Source organism: Hipposideros armiger, unplaced genomic scaffold, assembly GCF_001890085.2.
Source record: "Hipposideros armiger isolate ML-2016 unplaced genomic scaffold, ASM189008v1 scaffold_16, whole genome shotgun sequence".
In the NCBI taxonomy this organism is placed as follows: domain Eukaryota; kingdom Metazoa; phylum Chordata; class Mammalia; order Chiroptera; family Hipposideridae; genus Hipposideros; species Hipposideros armiger.
The window spans coordinates 3,770,474-3,784,097 of record NW_017731366.1 but is presented as its reverse complement, the minus strand read 5'-3'; the positions used below and the strand labels follow the sequence as shown (position 1 = coordinate 3,784,097).

Sequence of the window (13,624 nt, the reverse complement as noted above, 5' to 3'; positions counted from 1 at the left end):
ATTCTCATTATACATAATCTCCCTGAGTGATGCAATCTACGGTTATCATGTCAAGTGCCACCTTAATGTCTCCCAAATTCTTATCTCCAGTCATGGTCTTCTTCCTGAGGTCCACATGGCATTTCAACCACCATCACCACTTGGTTGTCTATACAAACAACTCAGACTCAAAATATGTAAACCAGAATGCTTTATCTGTTTTCTCCACATCAGATTCCTCTGTGGTCTCCCCTTTTCAGGATGTTGCCATCATCCATTTGGCTATGTGATGCACCTGGAGCCATCCTTGGTTCTTCCGATTTCCTTATTAGGTACCAACTCCTGTTGATTCTATTTCTTTAATAGCTCTTGAATTCATCTTCTTCCTACAACTTCCAGCTTTATTTCAGGCTTTCATTTCCTATCTGGTTATTGTAACAGCTAGTCTTCCGGTCTCCAGTCAGGTTTCCTTTAATCATTCTCTCCATATCCAGACCTGTGCCTTTCCTCATATGCAAATCTGACTACGTCAGTGTACATTTCACTCTACTAACTGGATGGGTGCATTCTGGTCACTTCCAAATTCAGGGGCCTGCTCAGGAGGTCTTGGCCAATCTAGTCTTGTGAGCTATGCCCATTTCCACACTCTTAAAATGCTCTGTGTTTTGTCATACTTGCCTGCCTCAGTAGAGTTCTTTCGCACCCTGGCCACACTGTCTCTCCTCCTGCCTACCTTTCCTTCATTTTCTTGCTTTGTGGTGATTGCAGAGTAGAAGCGGATGAGAGGAAGAATGGAGGGAAGAAATGAAAAGCACTGAAGAACCGGAAGCCCAATTCCCTGATGCTCTTTCCCTTTCAATCCTAGAGTTCATGCTCTTCTTTGGTAAAATGTTTTCTAATCCATACCAACTGTGTAGTGTTTGAGTGGCTCTGGGTGGGTTGTATTATGTCAGTGTGTGAACCTCAAGCAGCAGTGTTGAGAGTTCAGCCTAGCTACTCCTTGATATTGCTGCCTTGGCATCCATTTTGTTTGGCCAAGCTGCCTGTGAGGGCCTTAAACTGACAGTAACCCCCTAATGTAAGTGAATGCCCCAGATAACAGCAAGCAAATGTAAGTTTCTGATATGACTTCTCCAACAGCCCTTGTGATCAAGGGCTTCCCAGGGCCTTTTTTGTGTGCGCCCCTTAGAGAAGACTCCTGTGGGGTTTACCAAAATCCTGCTCTTTTTGGCTTGAATTGCCTAATCTGGCCTTGGCCTGGGAACCCCACAGCACTCTATCCACAGACCCAAATAAAGGCATATGTCCCAGGTTCTGCCTCTCCCTCTGTCTGCACCTTGCCTTGACTTCCCCCCATGGCCCCTCAAGGCCTGCTGCAGACTTCCTGCAGGACCTGTGAGCAATAGAGTTCTTTATTTTGATTTTTCTGTGGTCTTTTGTGGAGTCAGGCCTCACCATCTGGTACCCTGTGCTCCACTTAACAAATATTAATTTAACAAAGTCACAACAGGCAATGAATGACCCTGTCTACTGAGGTCACTTTGTCTTGAGTCCACTGTAGCACAACATGGAAATTATTACTTAACAAGTGTTTGGGTTTTTTTGATAATGATAAAAGAAGGTAAAGGAAAAGGAAAAGGTAAAAAAAAAGGAAAGAAGGAAAAAATTGTACTGTTGAGAAAAAGGCATAGTGTTTAAAGATAATCTTGAATCTTAATTTATAATAACACTTCAAGGATTTACCTTCTGCTGCAGAAATGTGGACTCCATCATGGCTGTTTCAAAGCTGTGAGCACCCTCTGCCTGGGTCTTCTCCCACAGAGATCTGAGAAATTGCACAGAATGACTCTGTATGGACAGGGGCTCCGGAAATAGGCTCTGAAGGGGCATAAATGAGAAAAACATAACATGTTATTTCTTGTCCAAATAATATTGTTTGATTGACTACAAGGCACTACTTGTGCTTCCTGGTTTGAACTTGAACATGGTTTAAATTTAAATAAAACAACAAAGAAATCTATCTTGAAGATCAAACATATGATACATTTTAGGTTTTTCATTTTTTAACAGAAAATTAAAATTATTCAATAGGATTTTCAACGCAGTTGGTATTAATCCCTATAAATATGCCTAATCTTTTTAATGTAATATTTGCCTCAATCATTTCCCAAGCATGTCACCTAGTTGAAAAATGGTTAATATAAATGCTCATACTTATTTTTTCAGAGAGCTGAAAATTAAGGTATAAAATTAAATCTAGAGTACAAATATCAGAGTGGATCATGAAGACTAGAAATAAATTCAATAACTAAGTGTTCATTATGCAACTACTCAAATATGAAGTATGAGTGGGTATTTGGGGAACAAAAGCACTTTTAATCCTAAAATGTATAATGGGTGGATATTCCTAAAGCTTTAAGATATTCTAAGTTTTAGATAGTAAGGTTGTTAATATAAAGAAAATCATTTATATGTATATTTCATTTAAGTCAATGAAAATACAATTTCCAAAGGAAGACTTAAGTTGTGTTTGTATATTTACTAATCAATTATGTGTTTAATAGTCATTTACATGTTGTGATGTTATACCTATAAATGTAAGAAGGTTGTAATTAAAGGGAACCATTTTATTTTATTTTATTTATTTTCAAGGGAACCATTTTATAAAAACATACAGAACATCAAAGGACATAAAACATTATTTACATACATATAATACCATATATATTATACTTTATGTTGAAGTATGATAAAATAATGGTATTGGCTTATAAAATGCTATTTTCTATGTCAATGATGTTCGAGCATTGACTTATGAGACTCTCCAGGTGGTTTGTGTATATAAAATTTCTGTTTAGTAAATAAAAATTAGTAAGTTTTTTTCCAGAAAATCTCATTATTATCATCAAGATAATCTGGTTCTTATACTGAGTAGGGAAAGGTGGAGGATTTTATACCCCGAGTAAGTGGCCCACAGATAATAAAATGCTAAGAGCCAGTAGCAGATAAATTGATTATGCAGCCATGATGGGGACCTTATGGGAACTTCTTGATTATTATCAGAACCTTATACAGCACATGATTTTTCATTTAAAGAAGAGCAGAAGCTGAATTAATTAATCATCAATTCAAAAAGGAACATTTAGACTGGAATCAGTGAATTTGAGAGCTCCATGAATGTGTTAGAAAGGGTCTGGCCCAGCTTACAAGGCCAGTACTGGGTTTGTAATCATCAAGTCAAACATTGGATTTTTTTCCAAATCTTTTATTGATATTGTGGAGTCAGGGTTCATCCAGACCACACAATATCAAAAGTTTGGAAAAAGAAAGAAACAATTATAGTAAAATGAACAAAGAAGAAAAGCAGCATAAACAGATGCTTTTTGGTGATTTTTGCTTAAAAGGAAGACAGAGAATCAGACTAAGTCAATAAAATAAGACCCAGGGGCAAGAATAAAAGCAAGTTTTCTGGTTTGTTTTCAGAAAACTGACAGCAGTTAAGAAGAAAATCAAAGATGAAACCAAATACAAAATCACTGATAAAAACTATTTGAAAAATGTAAGTAAAAAAAAAATACGATCTGTATTTCAAGAAAAGGAAGAAAGATCAATGCTGTGTTCTATATTCTATTTGATTCATATCAAAATGTGAGGTGTTCTCTATGAGATGTTATTAAGATGTTATTAAGAAGACTTAATATAGGAAAAGATGATAGTCTTAAAGCACAACTAAGCTGTTTCTTTTCTTAATTACTATAGTTCTATTTTATGATTATGATATATGCATCATTAAAATTTATTTTTTCTTAATAAACCTGCCTTTACTTTATAAAGAAATATAACTATCTGGTTGGTGACTTTTGTAGGGGCTACCACAGAAATATTTTATTAATTGAAGTAAATAAATTATCTTATCACTTGGCCCAATTTTTAACCATCTTATAATATTTGCATTCTGCTTTGTTTAGCCTCCTACCTCCCTGCACCTTCTTGCATCCCCTCATTTTATTTTTTTAATTAATTAATTAGTTAATTAATTATTGGAGAATTGCAGAAGGGGAACAGACAAGTTGCCGTCCCTTTGTTCTTCAGTCTAGTTATGGAGGACGTCGCTTCACTGGCCCATGTTGGTTATTATCATTGTGCTCTTCCCAGGTGAGGCTGTCGCTCGCCGACCATTGGACGGCTGCTCACGGTGGCTCACAGCAGCTCACACTGGCTGCCAACCACTCATGGTAGCTCATGGCAGCCCACTGCAGCAGGCGCTGCAGCCTACGCCATTGCAGGCGACTCACGGCAGCCCAGCTCCAGGTCGAGCTGTTGTTCACCATCTTAGCTGTAGAGGGCGCAGCATCACTGGCCCTCATGTGGGATCCAAACTGGTGCCCCGCTGCTCAGAGCTGGTGTCCCAAGCCAACTGCTAACCAATGTGCCACTCGGCTGGCCCCCCTCATTTTATTTTTTAACACAAGGGCCACAATGAAAAGACAACAGGCTTAGGTGTCAGGTGGTCTGAGTTCTGCCCTTTAATTTTCTTAGCTGTAAAAATAATATCCAAGATCCTTCCATTACTAACATTTTGTAGTCTATATTTGAATTTTATGTGAAAGTTCAATGCATTCAAGATAAGTACTTCCAAATATGAATCTCTTTTGATGCTAAAATCTTTGCATTAAATTTTTCATTGTTAAGTTTAAAGTTCCTCTTCATATAATTTTACCTATATACATATATTCTGTGGGAAAAAGTATCATTCCAGGTTTTTTAACAATGCCGAAAAGGATATATTGACACAAAAAATAATTGGAGATTGAAAGACTATCAACAAAGGCTAATGCTACATACGGGAAGCTATCCTTCCCCAAATAAGCTGGGACTTTTGTTGTTGCTGTTACTGTTGTTAAACAAAAAGTATTTCCCTTTCATTCTTCTTTTTTAAAGCTAAGGATATTCAAGATATTAATAGATTTGGCCACCTGAATAATAATCCAGGGTCTTTTATAAGGAAACTATCCTAAACTATAGAAAATCTTTGTTAAAAATTAGTAATGAAATGTTTATGTATTGCTATTATCTATAACACGTATCAACTTCAGTCAAAGAATAATTCAGTAAAAATGACTATAACTCATACCCCACCGACTCATTAAGGAGCCACAATGAACACATACTACACACACCTGCTGAAATAGAAACATGATATGGATCCACGGCTGTGGTTCTTGGCTGACGAGAATGAAACTGGATCTGCTGTATAGGCAGTAATGACCCTTCAGGGAGCAGGTGAAGAACAACTTGGCTACACAACTTCTAACAGAATCTGGAAGCAAACACACGTAGCATTACACATTGCATTCTTCCCAGAGTTATGCTTTATATTTCAACACCCAAACACCTTTAGAAATGCATTCTTCAGCTTTAACTCCATCAACTAATAACTTCAAAAGAACTGTGTATTTGGGAGTAGATCCATTTCATAGAATATAGATTTGAATGTCGATGCTTTAAACAAGTTGTAGTTTATCCATCTTTCTTTTGTTTTAATTAATAGTACCTGAGGAATCTTCAAGCAACTCACATGGAAGAAAGAAAAAAAAACCTTTCCAATAAAAAGGGAGATACTGTGTCATTTCCATCTGATTGGACACCTTGTAATGATAACCTGGGAAGAATAAGCAAGTGGATGGGGGAAACCCAGGCATTTTCCGGGTGGTAGATGGTGTGCCATGAACCAGGGGCACTGTGCTCTTGGCTGTGCAGGGCTCACACAGACAGCCACCTGAATAACTGGTCAGGGGTGTAGCTTCCTGTGAACTGGCCTGGTCTGGTTCCAGAAGTTCATTTCATCTTGAAGAACTTGTGTAGGGAAGTTTGATGAGATCACCATTTAGGAACAAGAAAGTGGGAGAGCGTGGAGGTGGAAACAGAGAGTAAAGGTGGTGAGAAGCCATATGTAGGAGGAGCCATTCAATTTTTACAGTCCTACAAGATGGGAATTATTATTTCTTTCTTTCTTTCTTTCTTTCTTTCTTTCTTTCTTTCTTTCTTTCTTTCTTTCTTTTTTTTTAGCTGAGCCATCCTGCCACCTGTTGGCAGCTCAGTGGCAGCTCAGCTCGGGCCGGGAATTGAACCGGCAACCCTGTTGCTCAGAGCTTGCACTCTTAAGAGAGCTCGTAACCAACTGAGCCACTCGGTCAGCCCTGGGCATTATTATTTCTATTTTAAAGATGAGGAAACGTAGCCCCTTTGAAGGTCAGCTTAAATGAACCACGCTGACAATCTTGTTCACCACTATGACCTGGGCACATGACATGCAACAGATAATCCTCAGAGACTATCTAGTCAGATGAATTGATGCTCAGGGGTCCAGAAAAAAATTGGATTTGAACTCAGCTGAGCTGATACCACGTTGGAATGGTTTAGGCACCACCATTCTGGAGATTTTTAAAATCTGTAGTCATATTAACAGTTCATGGGGTATTTATTGTTTCAGAATTAATCTGACATTTTACATATTTTGAAAATGAATAGATTTGATATGTCCTACTATTAAAAATAAAATGGGTTAGAGTTTATTAAAAGTTGATGGGGACGTTAGTAAGGTGGCAGTCAGTCCCTATGTGAGAGAGTACATGGGACTCCCTAGAGATGGGGGGTGGCCTCTCTGTGCACCATCAGGGGTCAGGTGTGAAGACACAACAGGCTTTTCAGAGTCCAGAGTGCTAACCATTACACCATGGAACCCTTACAACAGGCTTTTCAGGAAGAGTTTGGAAGAGCTAAAGGAGAATGGCCAGTGACAGATTAGAGGAGAAGGCATTGGAAATAAAATAAAGTCAGAGGGCAATTTAGAAATATATACCAAAATCTTGATAATATTAACAGTTTTCTGTGATTCTGAGACATTGGTATGGAAAAGAATGACTTTTAGCAATGTTAATTGTTTTGGAGAATTAAAAAAAATTTGAGGTTGAGCATTCAATATCTTTGTATAAAATCAGGAATTATTTCTGCATTCTGTGAGTGAGTGGATCACATGATGTGAAGAATGCTTGAAAGTTCAGTTGAAAACATGGGGAGGCCTGACTCTCAGATAAAAAGACTTCAGAACAGAATGGAACACAATATCAGCTTCCAATAGCCCTTATCTGAAATTGTTTGACAATAGTAGTTAAAAATATATTTTTGGCACTGATGTTCTGAAAAATGGAATTTAAATTAATCTATGCTAGAGAAAGAGGAAACCAAGTATAACATATGAGCACATACATAAAAATGGTATTTGAAATACATCTAATGTATGTATACATGTATATATGTATATATACAGCAATGTTTTACCTTAGTAGAAAGTTTCAAAAGGAAACAAATTTCTTTTCTAAGAAACCATGCAGTGGATTGACAGTTACAAGTTGGACTTTAGGCCTCTGCCATGAAAAAACTGTTTTTGTCTATTTCCTTCCCCTAAATTCTTACTGCTCATTCATGTTTTCTTTTGAAATGAACATTGATTAGATTTATTTTGCTCACCCTGAAGCCTACCAGCTTTCTATACACAAGCCACAGGGATCCCAGATCACATAAAAAGTGGTAAAAGGAGCCCTTTAACTTAGAAGCATATACACTGGCTGGAAAAATAAATCAGTTCTGTGATAGAAGTTTTCTGTTAACGCTTTCAGGAAAGCTGACCTGTATCAATATTTTTGTCCTCATTATTTTCAGACCTTTCCAGGCTTGGAAAGTTTTCCCAACAACATTTGACAGTTAGTTGCTAATTTTTCTCTGCAATTTTCTCCCTCCTGCTCACTCAATGGTATTGAATGGTAATCATGCAGTAAATGGTTGCTGAATAAATGAATGCATGTCAGACACTGTGTGGAGAGCAATAGAGTTGATCTTACTCTTAAGCTTACAGTCAAATGGGAAAAAAACATCTATAAACATTGTTTATAAACATCTATAAAAAGCTGTTTTAAGTCCATGAGATAATGGAGAGAGACACTATTATGACCACTCAGAGAAATAGGCAGCTTGTTCACATTGGTGAGGAGATACCTGAGGTGAACCATGAAAGATGATGAAGATTTTGAACTTAGAAAAAATGTGAAGGAGACAAGCATTTTAAGGGTAGGGGGCACCCTGGAAAAAAATATCACACAAGGCATGAATGTTAAGCGCAATTTCCGGTAGTAATTTTAGTGTATCTGGGTCATTAAGGTGTTTTACTCATACAATTGACGCTCAAAGGGTTATTTATTTTTCTAGGCTTATGTTGAAGAGAGAGAAGGTCATACTTTGTTAAATGTAAAGTTTTTTCCATAACCACCAAATCTGATTGCTATTCCTTTCCTTTTGGTAGATTGTGGCTTATTTTTCTTAAAAAAACCCCACAAATCAGTGGATTTGGTTTGGTCATTATAAAGACGTAAGTTAATATACTGTAAGCTGAATACCCAAAATATGTACATTATACACATGGATAAATTTAAAGACATGATACAAAACACATTTGGTCTTCCTTTTGAGTTAAAATCTTTAAGAATCATTTTGGAATTCTTTTTTTCCTCTGCCACTTTTCTCCCACTGTTCATACACCTTTATTCCTGCACTGTATTTCCTATACCGTATTAAAATGTTGTTAGTATTTTTAAACAAAATTTTATTTTAGAACATTTTTAGATTTACAGAAAATATGAACAAGGTATAGAGGGTTCCCACACATACACCCAGCTTTCCTGTTATTAACATCTTAAGCTAGTATGGCACGTTTGTCACAAGTAATGAACCCATATTTACACATTATAATGAACTTAGGTCTAGTTTATTTAGATTTCCTTAGTTTGTACCTAGTATCCTTTTTCTGTTCCAGGAAGCCATTCATGACACTACATGACATTTATTCATTATGTATCTTTAGACTCCTCTTAGCTTTGACAGTTTCTCAGACTTGCCCTGTTTTTGATGACCTTGACAATTTTGAGGAGTATTTTTGTTAGGTATTTTGTAGAATGACCCTCGGTTGGGAAGTCTGTTTTTCCCAGGATTAGACTGAGCTTTTGAGTTTTGGGGAGAATAACCACTGAGGTAAAGTACCATTTTCATCATATCATACCAAGAGCACATTTGATCAACATGACTTATGACTATTTATGTTGACCTTGATCACCTGGCAGAGAGAGTGTTTATCAGGTTTCTCCACTGTAAAGTTACTCCCCTACCCCCACTTTCCGGACTGTACTCTTTGAAAGAAAGTCACTATGTGCACCCCACACTTAAGGAGTGGGGAGGTAGCTTCGCCCTCTTGAGGGCAGAATAACTATATAAATTATGTGGAATTATTCTGCACAAATTTGCCTCTTCTTCCTCCAGTTATTTCATTCAAATTATTTAGTCAATTATTCTATCAGCATGCACTTATGGACATTTATTTCATACTTTAACACTATTTTTTTTTTTGGCTCCGATTTGTTCAGCTTTGGCCAGTAGGAGCTCCTCATGTGACTCCTACGCCCATTTGATGTGCCACCATTACTGTGTGTGAGGTATTTTATGTTTTAAGTGCTTTCTTACTTTCTGGCACTAAAAAATGCTCCAGGCTCATCTTGTATATTTCCTGCCCCACCTTAGAATCAGCTGTTTCTCCTAGGAATTCTGGCTCCTTTTATTGGAGAATGGTATTAGAAACCAAGATCTGGGTGCAAGGTGTGCTTGTTGCGACTAGGGTGTCATCACTCCTTGGCCCTCCCAGCTGACAGAGCAAGGAAATTATGGTGTACACTAACCTCTGTATGTACACATATCTACATTTTTTCTACATGTAACCATCTCTATATTAAGCTAAACATACATAAGTTCATACTGATGACTTCAATTCTAATCCTTTACCACATGGATAATTTTAGCCCCCTCCCCTTGTTTATCTGTAAGTTCCCACATCAACAGTGAGAAGCCTGGCTCCCATTCTGTTAATATTTTTATCTCTGTGCACTATAGAAGGCAGAGTTCTCTCTCTCTTTCTCTCTCTCTCTCTCTCTCTTTCCACCCCCCCTCCTTCTCCTCCCTTTCTTTGTCCCTCCCTTCTGTCTTTCTCTTAAAAATCTTTGGGTATTTAGCACATACCATAGAGAGGCTTCCCTCAAAAAAAAATAAGACTGATATTTTGTTATACTCTTTCTGGTTTCTTCTGGAGCAACAAAGAACCAGTAGGATATTCCCATGAAAATGAGATGTTATTATATAATAATACAATATTAATTTTGACATTGAAATTGTATCTCACTTTTAACTAGTAGAGTGATTACTCCATATGGTCATATCTAGCATGAGAGATATAGCTATCTATTGATGTGAACATTCCTCCTTAGTTTAGCCTCTTGTATTTCAGCTGTATTCCAGATGCCAGTAATCTTATGTTATGATCTTGGTTAAAAAAAAAAAGTACTTCTGTATTTGTTTCATGGTTAAAAAATGCTAAAAAAACCCCAAAACATTAGAAACTTAGAAAGTATACCAATTAACATTTTGGAAAACATTTTAAAATTAGAAATAGTCTTAAATTTAAATGAGATCATGAAGTTTCAGAAAGGAGTTATACTTTAATAATAATATTTTAAAAGTCTAGTGGAAATTCTAAATCAGACAAAACCATAATAAAAAATAAAAATAAGATTTTAGTGTATGTGTGTGTGTGAATTACTTAAAGTATTAGAGCAAGCTGATGTGTGGAATAACTAATATTAGTATATATTTTTATACTAATCACTCTGTTAAGTGTTTTATATGATTATCATTTAATACTCATAGTTATCTATTATTATCTGTATTCTCACTTAAGAGGTTAAAGGGTCAGAGACTTAAAAGTTAGTTATTCAAGTAAGATACAGACCAGGATTTGGACTCAAATTTACCAAAACGCAAGACCCATGTTTTGTTCACAGCATGGTATTACCTCCTTCAAAGTCACGTTGTCTAATGGACTTGAACCTGCCTCTCCAGCTGAACTACCTATAATTTCTGCAGGGCTGGGATGGACAACCCAAAATAAATTGCCTATATCTTTAACAAGACCACATAAGTTATCCAGCCTCAGAAACATAAACTAAGGCATTAATTCCTATGCAATTATTAGATAGTCAACAAAATTCACTAACCTGGGGGTAGGACAAATCTTTTCATAAGTCTAAAGAGCCTTGGAAAACCTATAAAGAGAAGTTCGTGATAGGCCTGTGTAAAATGGGAGAAATGGGTTTCTTTTATCTTGAAATATGGTAGGCAGAAGTAGGAGAGGGGTCTGAACCTAGAGAAAATAATCAAAATGACTAAGCTTAGCGTGCCTCAGAGCAGGAGAAAGCTGTGGAATTCGGTAAAGGGAGGGCTATGGTGCTGACTTCAATGCCCTATGATGCTCTGCTATCAGTTGACAAGCAAGTCTGTTTTTCTAATTATCTACATTGGATCTGGGAAACACACATTCTTCTTGGGGGACCAGACGCTTATAACTCATTTCATAGGGTGGTCCCTTATATATAATCTATGCCATCATATACTTTTTATTTAGAGATAAGTGCCTTTTAAGAATAAAAATAGAATATGGCTTTGATTTTTTCAATAGCTAGTAAAAATATCAAAGAGTTGGCTTTAATTTTTGGAAAAAGGAATAAGTTAACTATTGTTTTGGATTATTTATCAAACTTACACTGTGAAAGTTCTCTTCCAGCTACATAAGGGTCAAATAAAAGTATCTGACTTATTTCCCAGGTTTTGCAACTGAGCCATTCTTCTCCACATCCAAACTATATTTCTAGAATGATTTATAAAAATTCAAACACAGGAATATTTTGCTGAAATTGCTAGATTGAAAGTATTCACACATTGAACATATTAATAAGCAGCAAATTCAAAGAAGGCATTTGAGGGACTTAGCAGAAAGGGAGCTAATTTTCATCAACCCTTGTGCCTAGGTGTAGGTGTAACGCATTACTTGGGACTGTCTTTTTTGTTTGTTTGCTTTTTTAGCTGAGCCATCCTGCCACCTGTTGGCAGCTCAGCAGCTGCTCAGCTCGGGCTGAGACTCGAACCGCTGTTGCTCAGAGCTTGCACTCTTGAGCGAGCTCTTAACCAACTGAGCCACTTGGCTGGCCCTACATTGGACTCTTATGAACCATGTCTTGTTATCCTCATTCTATGGAGAAGGAAATCTCAAGATCAAACCTCCAGTAAGCAAATAAGCTGGAATTCAAACCTAGGTTCCAGAGCCTATTTATTCTCCTTTCAGTATATTATTGAATGACTCAGAAAATAAAGGCAATAGAAGTATCTCAAAAAGGAAGTATGGTTCAGAGGAAAAATCCTTGGATGGCCTTAGTGGGTAGACTCTTATCTTTCCCATCTGTCCTCTTGCACCTTATCTATAAAGTGGGGGTGGGCCAAGAGCTGATCTAGAGTGTACTTTTAAAATTTTTACGTTTTTATTTGCTTATTATCTTTCTCTCTCTAGATTGTAAGCTCCATGAGGGTAAGGATTTTTACTGTGGTAAAGTAAATATAACCTGAAGTTTACAATTTTCACCATTTTTCAGTGTACAGTTCTATGGTATTACATACATTCGCATTGTTGTACCACCATCACCACCATCCATCTGCAGAACCTTTTCATCTTCCCCAACTGAAACTCAGTGCCCATTAAACTATGAATCTCCAATTTCCTCTCCCCTCCAGCCCATGGCCACCACCAGTCTATTTTCTGTCTATGAATTTGACCACTCTAAGTACCTTATATAAGTGGAATCATACAATATTTATCCTTTTGTGTCAGGCTTATTTCACTCAGCATAATGTCTCCAGGGTTCATTTATGTTATAGGATTTATCAGAAATGTATTCCTCTTTAAGACTGAATACTTTTCCATTGTATGTTACATACCATATTTTGTTTGTTCATTCATCTGTTGATGAACATTTGGGTCGTTTCCACCTTTGGTGATCGTAAATAATGCTACTATGAACATGAGTGTGCAAATATCTCTTTTAGGCCCTGACTTCATTTCTTTCAGGTATATTCCCAGAAGTGGGCTTGCCAGATCCTATGGCAATTCTATGTTTAATGTTTTGAGGAACTGCCACACTAGAATGTCCTTTTAGCTCTGTAATTCTATGATTTGAGGAGGGGCTATAGAGGTACATGAAGACATGTGTCTGTGATGATTGCCCAAAGCAGGATTGGATGTTTGCCCAGGGCTACCAGTACTTGCTCTTAGCACTCACTACAGGGCAGATGGCAATAGGGTCTTTCAGAGCAGATTTTTTTCCTCCTGCTTGACACTAGCCAGATAGGAACCACTGAAGGCAGCTCTTCCATCTTCCATTTAATTCTCCTTTGATGTATTTCAAAGACATGGAATTCAAAATACTGATGCAGAATGAATAAATAATACTGTCACCTAACTGTATAAATATCTTAAATAGACAGAAAAAAAGTAGGAGGAAATGAAACTGGTAATTTATCTGATGAGATCTTTTCCAAAGTAGGTTAAAGAAACAACAACATGTTTTTGAGGTCAACCATAGACTACAATTTTGAGATAAAATGTAGAACAAGCTTATCACTTTAAAATGCTTTTGATTTTGCCTGGAAAAAAATGGAAGAA

At 36.9% G+C, this 13,624-nt stretch overlaps 1 protein-coding gene across 6 annotated transcripts in view; it reads right to left on the bottom strand.

Moving 5' to 3' along the window:
• VEPH1 (ventricular zone expressed PH domain containing 1) overlaps window positions 1-13,624 on the bottom strand; it is a 266,782-nt gene that overhangs the window by 103,110 nt on the left and 150,048 nt on the right. For all 6 annotated transcript variants that reach the window (XM_019627252.1, XM_019627261.1, XM_019627273.1 and 3 more), the window contains 2 exons: window positions 5,160-5,299; window positions 1,723-1,857 (listed from right to left, as the gene is read on the bottom strand). In XM_019627252.1, the coding sequence (XP_019482797.1) occupies window positions 1,723-1,857; window positions 5,160-5,299 (275 nt within the window). The remainder of the gene's footprint in view (window positions 1-1,722; window positions 1,858-5,159; window positions 5,300-13,624) is intronic.